Here is a 19,961-nt window from a genome sequence, read left to right on the forward strand (position 1 = left end):
AAACAAAGACACAAGCGCCAAAACAAAACCATGCAATAAGTGCCTGAACGCTGGGCATTCCCCTTCACTACAGCGTTCAAAATGTTATATTACTTACCCTAACCCTGGTTCCCTGAAAGAGAAGATGACCACCAATGACATTACGTATGGGATATGCCTGCCCGTTGGGTAGGTATCGCTGAGCTCTCTATACCAGAGCTGCCGATAGGCCCCTTCCTGGGATGATGCACTCGGTCCTGCCCACCGAGACGATAAAACTGTCATCCCAAGGAAGCCATTTCTGTTTTTCCATCGAACCCATGAGGGTGGCCGATGTGACCTCGCAGTTGGTGGTGGTCTTCTCTTTCAGGGAACCAGGGTTACGGTAAGTAACCTAACTTTCCCTTTCAATTCGAAGACGACCACCAATGACATTACGTATGAGACACCAGAGCCGTCACGAGGGAGAAGGAACGGCAGCATATGAGGGACACACTAATACTGTCTAACCCAGGGGTTAGCGGTGTGAACTTACACCCTCAAGGACCCTCGTGCCTAATGAAGGCAGGGCAGGGTCTACCACATTAATGGACAGCAGTGTAAAGTAGTGGTTAGGGCTCTGGACTCTTGACCGGAGGGTCGTGGGTTCAATCCCAGGTGGGGGGCACTGCTGCTGTACCCTAGAGCAAGGTACTTTACCTAGATTGCTCCAGTAAAAACCCAACTATATAAATGGGTAATTGTATGTAAAAATAATGTGTAAATAATAATGTAATTGTATGTAAAAATAATGTGATATCTTGTAACAACTGTAAGTAGCCCTGGATAAGGGCGTCTGCTAAGAAATAAATAATAATAATTAAGGCGGTAGAACCTGGAAAATGGAAGGAAGGCAGCGTAGCCCAGCTAGCTGCAGTACAAATATCAGTCATCGAGGCCCCTCTGAAAAGGGATGAAGATGTAACCAACCCTCTAGTGGAGTGTGCGGCTGCAGTACCAAGTCAGGGCAAGCCAGCACCATTATACGCAGTCGAGACTGTGTCCACAATCCAATGTGACAGACGCTGCTTAGAGAGGGGCTGTCCTAGGGTCCGTGTCCCGTGACAGACGAAGAGCTGGTCAGATTGACGCAGAGCTCTTGTCCTATGCACGTAGCATCTCAATTCCCGCACTGAGGAAGCAAACAGAGGTGGATGGAAGGACTCCAGTTCCACAGACTGATTAATGTGGAAGGCTGTGATCACCTTGGGGAGGAAAGCAGAGACACCCTCCTGCCATCCTCCCACACGCGCATGCAGGAGCTGTGCACAGACAGGAGAAAGCGCATTTAGCCACACTTGGATTGGGCGCTTGTGGAGTAACCCTAGTTGGGCTGGTGATGAAGCCGAGGCCATCAGACCCAATAGTTTTTAACACAACACCAATTGTACTGTGAACAGGGTCAGACAGTTGCGAATGGCAGGTTCTCTGTCGTCTGACAGGCAGGCTTGTATCTGGGACAGGGACTGCAACTGGGACAGATCAACCAGTCATCCAGGTAGTTCATCACCCTGATCCCTTGCAGCCGCAAGGGAGCTAGAATGGCATCCATGCACTTTGAAAACGTGCGGGGGGCTAAGGAGCAGCCGAATCACACCACGGAAACCTCAAAGATGCTCCCCTGTAAGGCGAAGCGGAGATAATTCCTGTGTGTTGCACGAATAGGAACGTGGAATCCGCATTCTTTCGGTCCAGTGTGATAAACCATTTGCCCGACCGGACAGCCTGGCGAGTATGGCGGACGCCAGCGACTCGTTCTCTACCTGCCGAGACACCTTGCGTTCTCGGTGAGAGCACTGCAGCAATTCCTCAACCGCTGGTCCAAAGGAATGGTCAGGGGAGGTAGTGTCTGCTTTTGAAGGAAGGAGCCACCTTCCCATGAGGCCGCGATAGAATCGCATCATGGCCTCCTCAGCAATGCTGAAATCCGGTTCTGTAACATCCGGGGCGACCACCAGTGCAGGCGGGGTCAGCTCTGGGGCCGGCGTTATCAGCTGAGCTGGGGCCAGAGCAAGGGTTTGAGCCTGCTGCCTGCCAGGGGCTCCCAACGCCGTGTACGGCTCAGCCATGCAGGCAGGGGACGTTGTGCAGGACGTACAAGCGTGGACTTTAGCCATGCTTGATGTCTGCACAGCCCCAAGCTTGTTGTTTAAACACCGGAGGGTGTAGACCTGTGTATTGAAACACTCAGGCACCGAGGACACTGAGTGAGGTAGAATACAGTATTGGTGCACCGAATGATCTAGTTATCGACATGCTGTGGCACCAACCACCGAGGCATGGAGCATCTAAGCACCGAGGGCGCTGAAGCACCGAGATGCACCTAGCCTTAACCGCGTGTAGTCAACATAACCCGGGGCAGCGCACAGGGTTCTCTTGTCTTGTTGTAAAGAAGCCTAAATAGTTTTCCGAGTTAAAATGCAAATTATTATTACTCCCTGACATCATTAGTTTCCAGATCAATTTACTTCTTTGAATTTCTATCTCAGAGAAATTGATGCATTTTAATATTTTATTCTATTATTCATTGTATACTCTGTTGTCTCTCTCTCTTTCTCTCTATCTCTCTCTCTCTCTCTATATATATATATATGTGTGTATGTTATGTTAAATGCATCATACATTATTAATGTTACAAAATGAGTCATTTCAAGTCATTTTGTAGCAGTGGCTGTGGTTGAGACGAAAAGAAAATAGAAAGAAAGAAATGCTGATGTACAGGTAAGTAAGCTGGGTTGAGGTGTCGTGGGCTAGTCGACGAAACACCGATGATGGAAGGTGCCCACTTGAAGACCCCAGAGATGTACCCTACTTAGCTCAATCCAGACGGTTGTCATGCTGATGCGCTGGGGAGACCGCACTGTGGTTGATCCCCGGAGCCAGCATCACAGCCATTGTGTGTGCTGATGCGCTGGGGAGGCAAAATAAGCTGATCCCTGGAGCCAGCATTACACTTCACCAATCAACACCAGGCAGAAGGATATCTACATCATCAGATGGAAGAACACGCAAATGGATGGAGACGCAGATAGATCACATTAGTTTACTGTTAAGTTGCGTCTTAGTTGGTGCTTATCTTGGCGAGAGCCGAGTTCAAATTAGCATGAAGTTTTAATATCTACTCTCATGTAATGGAAAGCAGGTTTTGTAAAAACTAACAATTGTCATTTGGAACCCATACTGCACTTTGGAATAAAGACACACAGGGTCAGGAATAAGACTTGTGTAGAGGAATGAAAGATGATGAGCTACTCTTCTCCCCACTCCAAGGGGAGTGGGTTTGGGAGCTGTATGCTCTCTGGTTTCATGTTAGATAAACCTTGCTATAAAATAGGACTCTCATTAGTAGCCAAGGGTATAAGAAGGAAAGTGATTTTTATCCAAAGCTGTGATTTATTCCCTCTGAAACAAATACAAAATTCAAAATCCTTGTTCTAGCGTGTAAGTTATGTTCTTTAGAATTGTGTTAAAGAATTTCTTTCCTACAGAAAACCACAGACTGACTGTACTGTATGTCATCCTGTCATGATTTAATTAAATGTTCAAATACCAGTGGTAGTTTGTGTCTCCTTGAAAATTAAAATGTTTTTGTTTGTTTGTTTGTTTTTGTTGTCTTTGTTTTTAAGTTGACTTTATGGTTTCTTTTCAACCTTGTTTAGTGTTGATGCAATAGGACACATTAAGCCCCTTCTTAGAGTTAACTGCTGTGTGCCGTGGTAATAACCTAGCTATGTGTAAAGCACACTGAAAGCGAGGTTAACATGTTTACCACACATCAGTAAAGGCACATAGAGTCAGGGGATCTGTTATTTGTTCACGGAACAGGAGCAAGGCTGTAATACAGAGGCAAGACCTCTTTGCTTAAAGAAATGAAAAGAGTGCTTGTGACGAGGGAATGTAAAGCAAGGGTCTCCCCTTTACTGCTGCTGCCGACCTACGGCTGGGAAGCAAGCTTGTCTTCTTCCAAGGGAAAAACAGCCTGGGAAAGCAGAGAGAAAAGGTACCAGGTACCAGATACCAGATATCAGGTACCACCCCCCGCCCCCCGCCCCCCGCCTCCGGAATACTGGATATTGACAGTGAGGACAATGACAGGAATACTTGATATTGACAGGGAGGGCAATGGCAGGAATAATGGATATTGAGAGGGAGAAGAACAAGGGTGAATTCCAAGCTCCTGCCCCTGAAACTCACTCGGTTACAAAAGAGCAGCCTCCTAAAATAAAACATTGAGATATCACCAAGTGGAACTGGAAACATTTGCCTCCCAACCTTGAGCTACAATAATAAAAACCGAGAGCCAACAGGCTTCGCTATCTCGCCTAGATAACTCCAACAAGAATCACCAACCCAAGAACTGCCCAAAGACGTAATACTCGACGCAAATGAAAGATTAAGCAGAAAGAAAGGATGAGCCAGCAGACCCCAGCTGATAAGTGTTGCTTCTTATTCCTGATGCTCCTCTTTCCCACAGTTATAACGTTCTGCAGGTTTTAGCAAGCAGTCCCGTTTGAATTGTTAATATAAGATACAGTACTGTTGAGGGATTCTGTTTTTGGAATGATTAACTAGAGCATGTTCTTAAATGCCAATAATTCAGTAGCAAACTGTCAAATGGAATGTTGTAGGCAAAACAGTTATATTTGGAAATTAATGGCATTTCAGCAAATTTCAAACGAAAGTGGATTTCAAGCAAAAATAAAAGGTACCAATCATGACAGGTTCCGATTAAAACATGTGTAATATATATTGTATATATATATATATATATATATATATATATATATATATATATATATATATATATATATATATATTTATTTAGTCACCTCCAAAATTATTGGCACCCTTGATAAAGATGAGCAAAAAAGACTGTATAAAATAAATAATACCAGTACTGAGCCATATTGTAATTTTCCAACATGTGGAATATATTTGACTTTATTAATGATTCAATAGAATCAACCAAAATTACACATTTTCTCAAATTACATATTTTCTCAAATAATAAATTTATTTCCAAAAAAAATGAAGTGTCACAGTTATTGGCACCCTTGTTTTCAGTACTTTGTGCACCCTTCCCTTGCAAGGATAATGGCACTGAGTCTGTTTCTATAATGTTTAATGAGATTGGAGAACACATTGGGGGGGATCTTAGACCATTCCTCCATACAGAATCTTTCCAGATCCTTGATATCCTTCGGTCTGCGCATATGGACTGCCCTCTTCAATTGAAACCACAGGTTTTCAATGAGGTTCAAGTCTGGAGACTGAGATGGCCATTGCAAAATGTTAACTTTGTGGTCAATTAACCATTTCTTTGTGGATTTTGATGTGTGCTTGGGGTCATTGTCTTGCTGGAAGATCCATTTGCGGCCAAGTTTCAGCCTCCTGGCAGAGGCAACCAGGTTTTTGGCTAAAATGTCCTGGTACTGGGTAGAGTTCGATGCCATTGACCTTAACAAGGGCCCCAGGACCAGTGGAAACAAAACATCCCCATAACATCAAAGATCCACCACCATATTTTACAGTAGGTATGAGGTTCTTTTCTGCACATGCATCCTTCTTTCAACGCCAAACCCACCGCTGGTGTGCGTGGCCAAAGAGCTCTATTTTCGACTCATCTGACAATAGCACCCAGTTCCAATCGAAGTGCCAATGCCATTTAGCAAACTCCAGGCGCTTACGTTTGTTGGTTGCTCTCAATAAAGGATTTTTTTCTGGCAACACTTCCAAATAGCCTATTGGCATGGGGGTGGCGTCTAATTGTAGATTTGGAGACTTGGTGATCCCAAGATGCAACCAAGTTCTGTAATTCTCCAACTGTGGTCCTTGGATTTCCCTTTGCCTCCCGAACCATCTGCCTCACTGTGCGTGGGAGCAAGGTACACTTGAACTTCGTAATTATTGCCCTAATAGTGGTAAGTGGTATATTTAGTTTTTTAGCTATTGTTTTGTACCCATTGCCTGATTTATGAAGGTCAACAACCATTTGTCTCTTTTCATTTGTGAGTTCTTTGCCTTTCCCCATGGTGATGGATGACAAATGGATTTCATATGCGTGTTACCTCATTTTTATACCCCAGTGAAACAGGAAGCCATGGAAGGCCACAATACAGTTCCTTAAGACTGAGATGAACTTTGAAGTAGAATGTTAATGCAGATTTAATTTTGTTTGATTTTATTTATTAGAATCTTTAGGGGTGCCAATAATTCTGACACCTATCTTTTTGAGAAAAAATGTTACTACTTGTTAATAAAAAACTTTTTCTCTGAGCAATTGTATTAGAATAAAAGAATATGGTTTTCCCATATATCTGAGCATAAAATATAGCTCATTATTATTATTATTTGTTTATTTAGCAGACACCTTTATCCAAGGAGACTAGGGTGTGTGAACTGTACATCAGCTGCAGAGTCATACAACTACGTCTCACCCGAAAGACGGAGCACAAGGAGGTTAAGTGACTTGCTCAGGGTCACACAATGAGTCAGTGGCTGAGGTGGGATTTGAACCGGGGACCTCCTGGATACAAGCCCTTTTCTTTAACCACTGGACCATCTTTATCAAGGGTGCCAATAATTTATATATATAAAGGACACACCCCTTACGCTATGTTTCCATTCGAGACACATTTGTTTCAGTATGTGTTTCTCTGGTCACTAATCCCTCCTATCTTGTGGGTTTGTTTGTTTATCAGTCAGCTCTTGTCGCAGCTCCGTTTTGAACCGTAACTTTGTGTCTGTCGTTGTTGGAGCACCTGCATCACCAATTCACCTGAGCACTGCAAACCACACGTTCACAAACCTGTTTGGTGATTATCGCACTCCTTGACTTGTACGCTCTACTATAAGAAAGTACCTTTGACTGATGCTCTTCATCCACTAACTGTCCTGTCGCACTCCCTGGCTGGCATCAACTTACACCAAACAAGCATTCATTTACCAGGCTCCAAAGCCAAGAATTATTATTATTATTTGGGTTTTCTTTAAGAAATAATTTCTCATTTTAATATTCTTTGAAGAAAATGAGTCTTCATTTGTTCTTCTTATAGGAAAAACAATCTTGAAATAAGAAACTTTTTCTTCAGAAAAGCATTTTTGGCAGCGTAACTAATGTACATCGCCGTTAATCAGTACAAAACTTGGTGAGATAAATGCAAGGAGAAAAGCAATGAGGGATGCAATTTTGTTCAATGAGATAAAGGAAGTCAGTACATTAAAACCTAATAACAGTTGATGCAAGTCACGTTAAAGTACAGAGACTCCTCCAGGAGAAGGATCAGAAAGATAAAAGTGTAACCCAAGCAGAGGGAGCAGCTTGGAACCCTTCCCAAGGACCCAGTCCTGTTTTATTCAGGGTGTTCCAAAGGCTTATTTACGGAACTCACAGTCCCTCTTTTAACCCCTTTCAATAAACCCCCCAGCGCAATGATATATGGATCCATAAACCGTTCCCTGACCCCTTCTTGCTCTCGAGTTTGGCAGACTTGCACAGATGACACAATACAGTGACCTACTGTCTTTGACATGCGACACGTACAAATAATTAGCTTCAGAATACTGAGACTATTGGATTTCCCATAAAAACGTCCGCCTTGGAGAGGCCTTCCTGGAAGCAACACCCTGCAGAGTACCCACACACTCCGGTGGGAGGCGAGAGTAGAAGCAACGCCCAAAAGAACTGGAAGGCTTATCAGGCTTGAACAGTGTCAGCTGTGTTTTATACTCCGATCTTCTGTGAAACTGAAACTGCCACACACTAGCATGAAACAACTGTGCGCCATTAGAACATCTTGCTTGTTTGGTTGTTAGTAGCTTATTGATCCCAGAATCTCATCAAGCAGCTTCTTGAAGGATCCCTGGGTGTCAGCTTCAACAACATTACTGGGGAGTTGGCTCCAGACCCTCACAATTCTCTGTGTAAAAAAGTGCCTCCTATTTTCTTTGCCCCTTTATCTAATCTCCATTTGTGACCCCTGGTCCTTGTTTATTTTTTCAGGTTGAAAAAGTCCCCTGGGTCGACATTGTCAATACGAATGCTTGTGTTCTTCCTCTGAGAAACAGCAGACATTGTACTCAACTGCTCACGCCCAAAACAAGGCAAAGAAAGACCTGAATATAAAGTGTTTCTCTTTAACATAATATAAAGTGTTTCTCTTTAAATATAATTACCTAAAAAATGCCTAATCATTTTTCAATGTTTAGCTACAGTATAATATCTAACCATTGCTTCACCATACCTCACTGTGCTTTACAATGCTTAACTTTGCCTTACTATGCTTCTGTACACTTTGCACAGTTTTTGCTATGGTAAACTTTTATAAGTGGAAAATGCAAAGGATCTGTTCTCCGTGACAGTAAGCTGCTGGACTATTCAAGCAGCATTGTGCTCTTGTGTTGAAATACCAGCGTGCACCATGTATATAACATGCATTACTGAGCAGCTTTGGGTCACATTGCACATAAACCCCTCTTGAATACTGCCCTAGCAAAAACACCATAGTAGATTAAATTGCAGTATACTCTGCGCCTTGCTCTACCCAAGTATACAGTAGCATGCAAAAATGGTAAAATAATTTATAAAAGTGTGCACGTTATCTTCTAAAAATGACAGTAGAAGGTTCTGTGGGTTCCTCCAGTTGTCAGAGACCTGCTCACATACCATGTCAGAAATACTGTTTGGTGCCATTGTACAGTTACAGTTAGCCATTGCAAAATGTTGGAATCTGTAAGAAATGCTTTTGTTAGAAATTAGTTTAATCCAACTGCTATACACAGATGTAATATCCCTAAAAAACGAAACCCATTTCTCCCATAAAGCCTGTAAGAACACTAGAGAGGGTTCATGGTTTGTATACTTCAGTACCTAGTATGAAGAACACATGCGGTTCAGTGAGCACTGTGCTGTTAATCTGAGTTGTTCTTAGTGTGCCGAAACACATAGAAATCCAGAACAGTACTTGGGAAAGCCCTGATAAATACCCTTTGAGATAACATTTACTCATTTTCAACTCAACAGGTTTCAAGGCAAGTAGACATAACAAAGACACATGGAATAAGATACAATCCATCACCCATAGCATTAAATGCTCAATCTGAGATAAAATGATAAAAACGTGTGTAATTAATCTAATCAGTATAAACAGGAGAAACGGAATTGCAAGGGCAAATGTGGTAACTCTTTAAAGGCTGGCTGTGGTATGCCAAGGCAAAAACATTGGAAAGCGTTGTAACATAAAGGAATAGTGACATGATGGTAAAGCACAGGTAAGCAAGGTAAATCACATGTAGGTATGGTAAAGCCTGTTGTAGATATCACATCTTTACATGGCCGTTTCATTTATTTGGTTACTTGGTTGTATCAGTCTGTACGGACAGCACATAAGAACAAGAATAGTTTGAGAACAAGAAAAGGCCATTCAGCCCATCAAGGCTCGCGCCTTGTTAGCCCATCATTGTCCCCTACTGGGAAAACTAATTTAAAAGCACAGAATCCAGTCTTTTTTTAATGTTCCCAGTGTTTTAGATCCTACTACTTCACCTGGTAGGCTATTCCATGCATTTATAACTCTGTGTAAAAAAGCAATTCCTACCTTCTGTTCTAAACTTACTTTTGCTCAGCTTCCACTTATGCCCTCTTGTTCTTCTCTCTGTGTTAAATTTGAAGTCGTGTCTTGGGTTAACTTCATCTATACCATTTATGATTTTAAAGACTTCAATCAAGTCCCCTCTTTCCCTTCTTTCTAGGCTGAAGAACTCTCACTATGGATCTTGATTAAGATTTTTACCAATTGATACTGTTTTCCAGGCCACATTAAAAATGTGTGTACTGCGGCTTCCAAAACAATTTCTTTGGGAGCTCTGTAAAATATTAGTCTGGATGTCACAATCCATAAAATGAGGTTTTGTTTGCGATTGGCTGGAATGTATCACATCCCCCACGAAGGACTGCTTAAATAATTTGTGTATGTTGTTCTCTTTTGATAGCAGATGGGGGTCTGACTTTCCAAGGACTGTAGTCTTAAACTAACGTTGTGTAAATGGCAAGCAGGAGATCCATCATGAGAATGTTTCTTCAGCCTTTCTTCCTGTGGGACATGGCAGATCACTGCATTGCTTGAACAAATTTGGGTCATAAAGAAACTAGAGGATTTCATTGGGACGTTCTTTATGTGAAAAGTCTAACCATGTGTTTTGTTTTATTTACTGGAAATAAAGGAGGAATATGGTTACTGAAGGTTCAGTAAAAATGTTTTTTCTAAATTGATATGATTAACATCAGCGTTATTATGAATGTGATAACACCCACACCCTTTTCAACCATTTTCCCATGTATTTGATTATTATTATTATTATTATTATTATTATTATTATTATTATTATTATTATTATTATTATAAATAATTTCTTAGCAGACACCCTTATCCACATTATTTTTACATACAATTACCCATTTATACAGGGGTTTTTACTGGAGCAATCTAGGTAAAGTACCTTGCTCAAGGATACAACAGCAGTATCCCCCATCTGGGATTGAACCCACAAGCCTGTGGTCAAGAGTCTAGAGCCCTAATCCACTATTCCACACTGCTGCCTATAGTTCCTATAGTTGGTTGATCTCAGGCACCTTATTCAAAAGATATTTACATAGATCTGCTTGATGAGAGAACGTTCTTACTGTCATGTATCTCAGATCATCTCAGACAATCACATTATGATATCTCACCGGTCGATGCCTTCTGTATTTCCATGGGCCGACAACAACAACCGATTCACCACAATTTCCATTTCACAATTCAAGATCCCAAGAGCATTTCCTTTTTTTTTATTAAGTTACTGACCAGCCAAAACTTCAACCTTGCCAAGAAAACATCCATCACTTCTACTGCACTATATGGGTCCATTATGGTGTGAATCAGTCCAATCTTAAATACATGCAAAACAGAATGCATTCACAGGGCTTTTTGAAAAGCCGCCCAAACAGTTTCATAGGTCAATTTACACATCATGTACTGACTAGACTAACAATGTTTTCAATGTTCCTATAGCAATACAGCACAAGATTGAACCACTTTACAGTCTCGATGGCTTCCATATTATTACCAGTAAATGTTTTGTTAACTGTTGGCAAGAGAATAAAAAAGAGTGAGGTCAGGCGAGAGAAATGAGGAATGTAAATAAGAAACGAACAAAAGGAATTCATACAGCACTTGGAGCCTGTCTGGTATACAGTGCCACTCTGGAATGACTTCTCCAAGCAACATTCGTCACTTCAAATTAGAAATGCCTTGACACTCTGGATTAAAAGCTAATTCAACGAATGGGATGTTCAGTGGCTGGCACTGGGTACATTTCCAGTCACAACTACATCAGGAGACAGTTAAATGCTCAATAAAAAAGCTGCTTGCAATAATAATAATAATAATAATAATAATAATAATAATAATAAAGCCATGCTACACAGCCTGTCTTTATTTACCAAAAGTGTATTGTTCAGACATTTTTTTAATACTTTCTTTACAATGGACTCTAAAGCCAGAAAATCCAAATGGACCAGACTCATCTTGGCTTATGAGGGGCAGCGTTTCTGTTAAACCTGTCTATATTAACCAGCTGTGGGTTCCACATGGAGAGACATAAACAGCCTAGAACTGTATTTCATTCCTAAAAACAGACGTGCAAATAGTAAAAAAAAAAAAAAAAAAAAAATCTTGAAATATCTCATACATGTTTACATTTTATATTTGCAAATTAGTAGTACTGGAACATGTGTTTTCATGTTAGAATATTCTTTACAATTTATTGAATATGCTTATATTCTTTCATTTTGATGAGCTGGACAATTAAAGTATGAATCTTGAAAATGAAACAAACTCTTGAGAGTAAAATAAACCTGGTACCCACCTGAATTACCTGTTAAAGAGAGAAGACAAACATTCGACTGTCCGCTACAATGTGTGTTATTTATTTCAGACATCATTCATTTATGCATTGCTTTCCTTATATGAACCAATACGAACATAGTAAGATTTGCCACTGAATACATTTCAAGCAATATTTGTTAAACTATTTAAATATTTGACCAAGCAGTACACATGTATTTATTTATGTTGATTTTATTGGCGTCCTACATAGTAGAGCAAACACTTTTCTTTTAGCAAAAATGTCAATAGTTGCTGAGGGCATTTGTTTTTTCAACATATGCGATGGTCTAAGATTCAGCCAGATCCACAGTAATTTCTCTCTGGTCTTTACTGTTCTGTTGGTTTTCAGTCAGTGTTTGAGATATGGTGATAAACACACAACAAAGGCACACTAACTTAAACTGAACTGGAACAGCTATTAAAAGTCCATCTCATAGGTGGAAGTTCAAAGCACCTTGAAGTGCATCTTACATGCACTGATACATTCTAAACTGCATATTTCAGCCACCCCAGCCTTTGGAGATACATAATATTAATTCAGACTGCATGATTGATATCAACACAAAAAAACGCCAGATTTGTCACTAATGCTGACTGAGGCCAAATAAAAAAAAATCAGAAAAGGAATGTCTGCTTTTGATGCAAATGTGTTTTCAATTATTGCAAGTGCAATGCTATAAAAAAAAATGTTTGAAGCGGTATCACAAAGTTCTGCATGTTTTAAATGTTGGCTTTCATCGCACATATTGTGTTTCTTCTGTGTGTCTTGTTTTCCATATGCTGTTGCCTGGACGCTGGCTACTTCAAACAACAAGCTCCCAGCCTGAGGGGCCCAGACACACTCAGTCAAAGTTCATCTGGGGTAAACAGAACACACACAAACACTTTCACTCTGATGTGTGGAGTTAAATCATTAGGGTGCTTTATGACTTGTAATGACCCGCTTGTGTGGAAGCAGAGGAAGTGATCCAATGTCTCTCATGCTGTGTTACAGAATAATTACAATCAAAATGTTATCATTTGTTTTACCCTCAGTTGCTTTTCTGAAGAAATGATAAAGTTGCCTGCCGTTAAAATGTTTAAACGTTGTTAACACCCCTAGTCTAGACATTGCATTGTATCAGGGTAACCTGTCTGACTGCTTTATTTAGTGCTGCTGTGCAGGGTGATGGAGATGTCCTCAGGATGAGCTGGAGACAGGAGACCTGATGCTGGTTTCTAAGATGGGATTATTAATGGGGATAATAGGGAGAGCCTGACCAACAGAAACTAACAGACCTTCCTACCTATGAGTGAAAAAAGACCAACATGCCAACTCCAGCAAGACTGAGAGGGCAGGGTTTCAAAGGTCGTAGATGAGAACTCCAGTGTTAATCAGCAAATCATATGTAGCATTGATCTTGGCATTTTCAAGAGGTCGTTATGCCTGTATCGTTATTGAATAATCATGCTAATTTGAGTTCCGACATTATGTTGATTTACGAAATAAACTTACTATCTTAACGAGCAGTGCTTCTTGCGACTATTTCTTTTGTTTGCGTGGGAATTTAAAAGCGAATCATAATTAATTAGGAGTTAATTTGCACTTGGAAAAGGAGGGTTTTAATTAACGAAAGACTATAACTCACCTTGAAACAGAAATTTAACAGACCGCCACCAACTACCTTGTGGTAGTTGTGGAAATATTTTAGACTTTTATAAACTTGTGGTTGTGAATGAGATTTGTTTGCTTGTTTTAACAATTTGTAAGTTTAATCCTGGAACACACTGCCCGATGACATCGCAGGAAGGGATGCATGGATGCATAAAGTACAGTGGCAATGTGGCGAATCAATAAGCGAAAAGATAAGGCTATGGCAGTAACAAGTATCTACAATTTTGGCTAGAACCACATATGACTGGAGACATGCATGTATTCTCTCTCTCTCTATTAAACACACACACACGCATACATACATACCTACCTACATACATACATACACACACGGTATTCCATTGGTTTGTATATAATGTCCGTGCTGAAATTTTTGGAAAGCAAGACCTGACAGCTCCTGTACTTTTTAACTATTAGACGAAATATTTACATAAAAACTGATGCCATAATCATGATTATTTTATTATTAACAGCGTTATCATTAAATTATACCAAATCACATTTTTTATTTACAATGAACGGTTTTTAAATCTGTGCCATCCGATTGTTATCCACACATCAGATAATCATAAATCAGCATTTATAAAAAAGTTGTAAAAGTTACTGGTACTTTTATTCTTTTACATTTTTGACCATCAGTTCACAAACCATGGTCGCTGTTGTGTACAAGGTACCTGAACTGAAGAACAGCTCCATATAAGTAGAACATTTTTTTAGTACTGAGGAATTAGTTTGGCTATTGGAAATACCCACAAAGCAACATAGTTCACTGCTGGGATAATGAAGCCTGAAGGCTACCAGATCACAGATGGAATTCTGAGCAAACCGTATTACTCATGGAATACTGAGCACAACGTTTGTATTCATTAACAAGAAGCAATAGTGCTGCATAAAATCACGGAAAAAACTAATAGAAAAACTTGAAATGTTATTTATTTTAGCACATGCATTTTCTAATAGCAATAGAACCCTCATAAGCTGGCTTTACCGTCTGGTAAGGCCCTTCTCGTTATGTTAATGGCACGAAGCGGAACCTTACCAGACGGTAAAGCTCTCTTCTTCGGGTTCTATTTGTTAAATAATACGATTTTCAAAAAAGAAATCCTGAGTAAAGCCACTGTGAATAGGCAGGTAATCATCATAACACCAACTTCTGTGTATACTGTGTAAGGGACCAAAACAAAGAAAAAATAATTCTCCAGCTGCTTTGTTGTCATAACCCTCCAATGAGCCAGCAATTGTAAGGTTCTGTTCACTTACTTGTAGAGGCTGTCTGGTTCCAGACACTTAAAGACTACAGAGTAGATGATCGAATGGGAGAAGTCCGCGTGTCGCTTCCCTGCCACCACACAGGAGGATCCTAGACCAGACAGTAGATCATCTGCAAAGCTCAGCACCTCCCCTGGATAGACAAAGAAGAAGGACAGAGAGGAACATAAGCAAAGGAGAAATACAAGGGTGATTGCTCTAGAACCTCAAAACAAAAATAACCACTTAAGAAATCTCCAACATACGTGACTCTAAATAAAAAAAAAAAAGGAAGAAGAAATATCTGCAAACAACACACGATAATAAACAGCGAAGAGGCTTGGGCGGGCTGGTAATATTTATTGCCTTGTTGAGCATAAAAATCTGCTGAAAAACTTTCAAACCAAACCACTTCTGCAAGAAATGCTGCCTCTATTTGTGAAAGACACAAGTTACAAAAAAGGGTCATCCCTGAAAAAAAAAAATCATATGAAAAATGAAAAACAAACAAACAAACAAACAAAAAAACACTTGGGGCAAATTTGGGCCGTCATTTTAACTGCAGTGGCAGCTATAAGCAACATAAATAGAAAGATATATAGGGCCAGGTTTGCTTTATGTTTGGCCTCTTCAACAATGAGAGCAACAAGAACAAGAACACTATTTCTCCAAATCTATCCACGGATAATAAAATATTGTGGGGTCCTTGGCGGTCATGCATCAACGGGAGGTTCGGCTGCACGTTTGATGAGAGGCCACAAACACGGGGAAGGAATCCAAGTTAAGACTTTCTTATTTTTCATGAGTTATGCATAACTCGGTTCCTTTCGTATCTCACACGAGACACTGTCATGTCTTAAAGGCACAGCATAATAACATAATCATCACATACTTCAAAAACAGCACTTTGTATATATGCCATCCATTATCCATAGAGCTTGTTTAAAGTACAAATGCCCCTACTTGAGTCAGTGGAATGCAGACAGCTCCTGGGAGTCATTGATATTGTATTCTTTCTTAACATCTGAATGATTTATAATATGAGGAGACTTTATCAGAACACAGAGCGTTACATCGTGATGTTGCTTTTGACTTCCAAAGCTCCCTCTAGAAATGTCCTATAAACTGTTTTCTTGTTCTTTTTATAGCATTTTGCATTATTTTGTTTTCAGGAACCCTCTATGAGAGTGATAGACAATGAAGACTTGTTTATTGTGAAATATTAACACCTAAAATTGTTAGCTGAGGAGTGTATGAGAACTTACCACGCCGTGCCACTAACGTACCACTAACAAATGCTTTACTGAGAATGCGCATGATCTTCTCGTGGTCTTCCATATAAAATAAATTCTGCCATGTACATCAAATAAAAAGCATTGCAGCAACACCTCCACATGTTGACCCAAATCAAAAGCAGTGATACTCAATGGTAGTGCATAATACTGGTAGTAAGCTATACAAAGCTATCTTGGAGGCATTTTCCGAATGGGATTAGCACCAGAACAGCACTGTAAAACTACAAGAAGTTGGAGTATTAAACCCCCTAACTAAACAACCCAAACACTTCCACTGTGTGCTGTATTTGCTGTTAGAGTACTACCATTGTTCAGATGTCCCAAACATCTGAAAAGAGCAAAGAATGTGTTTGTTGCCAAGGTCGTCTTTTCTGTAACAAGAACATGATGTTCGTCAAACAAACAATGAATAGGGTGACTAGTACCAGAGCTGATGAGACAGCGGTGCCACAAAGTTGCCAAAACATTTTGTTCCAAGACTGGCTCCTTCTTTGCTCCTTCTGTGTCCATTTCATTTACTTTCAATAGAACCGACGAGAACGGTTTGTGTAGGAGTTTGTAGTGGTATAGCCTTTAGCAATATGCCAACCAAGTAAAAGTTCAGTACCTGATATAGAGTGAAGATAGCACAAGCCCAACACTGACAGAGGCCAGTGGGTCAAAATGGATAAAACCGAGAGGATCTATCTCATTGCAAAAACACACGTCATAAAAATGATGTCTGAGGAGTGATCAGGGCAGTCAATGCCAGGGTTCGAAAGAGTAAATGCCACAGTATTAGAATCAGGAGCTAGGCAAGAGGTAACTTGATAACAGGTTGTGACAGAAATACAGTGATTCTTGGTGGTATATCTCCCTCCCGACCTGTGAGGGTGCTAAGTAGCGAGAACAGAGTACCTTGGATGGGTTGGCCCGACAGTTCTTTCCCAGGGTTCAAGGGAAGTCGGCCAGCTGGAAAGGGGGCGGAACTCCGGTGCATTAACTCATCAACCCGGAAGGGAAACGATGTGGCAGCCACGGATTCGAGGGGCGGCTGCACTTGTTTACCAAGGGGTCATGTGTGACGGCATCAAAGGGGACGGAGAGACACAATCTGTTCCTTTGCTTTGGTTATGACAAAATTACAAAACTGTAAAACAAAAATAAATACCTAGTTCTTTATAACAAACTCCTTAAGCACGGCCTTGATTAGAAGCTCATGTATTGAAAAAGATGAAAAGAGAAAGAAAAAGAGCTCTTTACACTCAATACAGTGACATCATCACCACGCTCTAGATAAAGAACCTCACTCTGAGGCAAGCTTCTAGTGACTGACCTGCTTAATACATGGGTTGTGTTGCTGTTTGCAGTTGGAAGGAACAGAATAGCGATTGGTAAGTAAATTTGAATGCTTGTTTGCCGATGTAACTACATCAGCTGGTTGAAGTAATTAATTTTCTATAGTGTTCACAGCTGTGGAAGAATGAAGTGAATTTAAATAGCGTGTAAGCTGGACTACCTCTAGACCTGCAGGACAGCATAAATTGGCAAACAGTGTCTTAGAACGCCAGCCGTTCTACGCGCCAGCCAGTCGAAGGGTCACACGTTCAAGGGCAGTCTGAGCTGTGGCAGTCTAAGAGCCACACGTCCAAGGGCAGTCTGAGCTGTGGCAGTCAGAGTGAGGACAGGTGGAGCTACCAGAGGTCTCATTCCCACCTTGACACCTAATGTCTGGATCCCCTGGACAAAGCGTGCTCACTATTTCTCCTCTCCTAGAATGAACACTGGTAAGCACTTTTGTTAGTTGCACTTCAACTAACAAAATTCTACTCCTAGGTCATTTCAACATCCATGTCGATTTGCCTTCTTCCCCTCTAGTGACTGACTTTGTCACGCTACTGGACTGTCTTGGACTCTCTCAATCTATCAACGTTCCCACTCACACCCGTGGACACACCCTGGATCTGCTCATCACCCGGGGTCTTGATATCTCCAATCTCTCAGTCTCAGATATCTCTCTCTCTGACCATCTCCCATTCATCCTCCTCTCTTACCTGCCATGATTTCTTCTCTTTCTTTTGGAACAAAATAGACACCATTTATTCTATGCTCTATGCTCTCCTGCCACAAACCCAGGATAGTATTTGACCACCTTGACTCCCCTCCAATTGTCCATCCTGCTCTCTCTTCCTTCTCTCCTCTCTCAATTACTGATGTCTCCAGCCTATTGTTGCCCCTTGGACCCCTGGCCAACAAATCTCATCCGTCTCTGTGCTTCTGACCTTGCTGCTTTCATTATGCACACTCTCAACCTGTCCCTGGTTTCAGGCCTGGTTCCGGCTGCCCTCAAGACTGCCTGAGTAATGCCAGTGCTCAAAAAACCCTACCTTGACCTGGCTGTCTTATCTAACTTCCATCCCATATCCAATCTTCCATATCCTTTTCCATATCCTTTTCTCTCCAAAACTCTTGAAAAGGCTGTAGCCAGCCAGCTGATGAAACATCTCACAGATAACAATCTACTTGAATCTCTGCAGCAGGCTTCCGGCTGCATCACCAAAACTGTTCTGCTCCGGATTGTAAATGATCTCCTGCTTAATGCTGATGCTGCTGCTCCCTCTGTCCTTGTCCTCCTTGACCTAACTGCGGCTTTTGATACCATAGATCATAGCATTCTTCTTGACTGCCTTCAGAAGTACGCTGGGATCTCTGGAACCTGTCTCTCCTGGCTGTCCTCTTACCTATCTGGACACATGCAGTCTGTTTTCTATGATGGAAGCAGTGCTGACGCAAACCCGGTCACATGCGGTGTCCCTCAAGGGTCTGTTCTCAGGCCTCTTCAACATCTACATGCTTCCCTTGAGTCACCTCATCCGCCAACACAGCCTTCACTCCTATGCAGATGACACCCAGATCTACCTAAAATTAGACCCATGGTCCGGCTCTCAGCTTGTATCCAAGACATCGAGGCCTTGATGTCTGCCAATTTTCTTCAGCTCAACACTAACAAATCTGAACTTCTTCTAGTAGGATCGAAAACTCAACTCATGAATCTCAATATTGCTTCCTTGAACCTTGGAAACTGCTGCTGCCTTCCCCCACTGTACAAAGCCTTGGTGTACTTTCCTTTGATGGCCAAATCTCCTCTGTAGTCAAATCCTCCTTCTACCACCTCCGAAACATCTCAAAGGTCCGTCCCTACCTTTCCTCCCGGATGCAGAGATACTCTGTCATGCATTCATCTCCTCTCGACTCGACTATTGTAACTCTCTCTATGGTGGTCTTCCGTCACACGCCATAAACCGATTGCAGCTGGTTCAAAATGCAGCTGGGATCCTTACCAGATGTAAAAAACATGATCACATTACCTTCTGTCTTGCCCAGCTGGACTGGCTACCTGTAAAATTCTGGATTACTTTCAAAATTCTCCTGCTTGCCTACAAGGCCCTTCATCACACAGGTCCTCCAACCTGCTGACCCGCTATGTCCCTGCACACAATTTCTGACTTGCTTGTTATACCCAAGCAAAAGTGTACCACACTCGGAGAGCACTCTTTTAGCTTGATGGCCCTTACTCTCTGGAACTCTCTCCCAGCTTTAGTGTGTGTAGCTCCCACAGTCGCTCGCTTCAAATCAACTCTCAAGACCCACTTGTTCTCTCTTGCTTTCAATGCTCTTTAAGCCTGCTATCTGTTATTAGCTGCTGTCTAAATTGCTATTTCAGGTTTTTCACTTCATCTTATTCGTATGATTCTGAATGACACACACATCCACAATGTTTAGAATTCACATCCTAGCCTTACATTTAATGTATTCACATTGTTTTTTTTACTGTTTGTA

At 41.3% G+C, this 19,961-nt stretch overlaps 1 protein-coding gene and 1 long non-coding RNA gene across 5 annotated transcripts in view; one reads left to right on the forward strand and one right to left on the reverse strand.

Annotated features, from left to right (window-relative positions):
* The window catches only part of LOC131702945 (uncharacterized), a 41,492-nt gene extending 28,086 nt beyond the window's left edge, over positions 1-13,406 (forward strand). The window contains exons 2-3 of the long non-coding RNA XR_009309617.1: positions 12,761-12,807; positions 13,097-13,406. This is a non-coding gene — a long non-coding RNA (uncharacterized LOC131702945). The remainder of the gene's footprint in view (positions 1-12,760; positions 12,808-13,096) is intronic.
* Positions 1-19,961, reverse strand: part of LOC117396811 (astrotactin-2-like) — a 559,949-nt gene that overhangs the window by 45,231 nt on the left and 494,757 nt on the right. For all 4 annotated transcript variants that reach the window (XM_059005718.1, XM_059005716.1, XM_059005717.1 and 1 more), the window contains one exon: positions 14,860-15,001. In XM_059005718.1, coding sequence (XP_058861701.1) covers positions 14,860-15,001 — 142 coding nt within the window. The remainder of the gene's footprint in view (positions 1-14,859; positions 15,002-19,961) is intronic.

Source organism: Acipenser ruthenus, chromosome 31 (assembly GCF_902713425.1).
Source record: "Acipenser ruthenus chromosome 31, fAciRut3.2 maternal haplotype, whole genome shotgun sequence".
NCBI lineage: Eukaryota > Metazoa > Chordata > Actinopteri > Acipenseriformes > Acipenseridae > Acipenser > Acipenser ruthenus.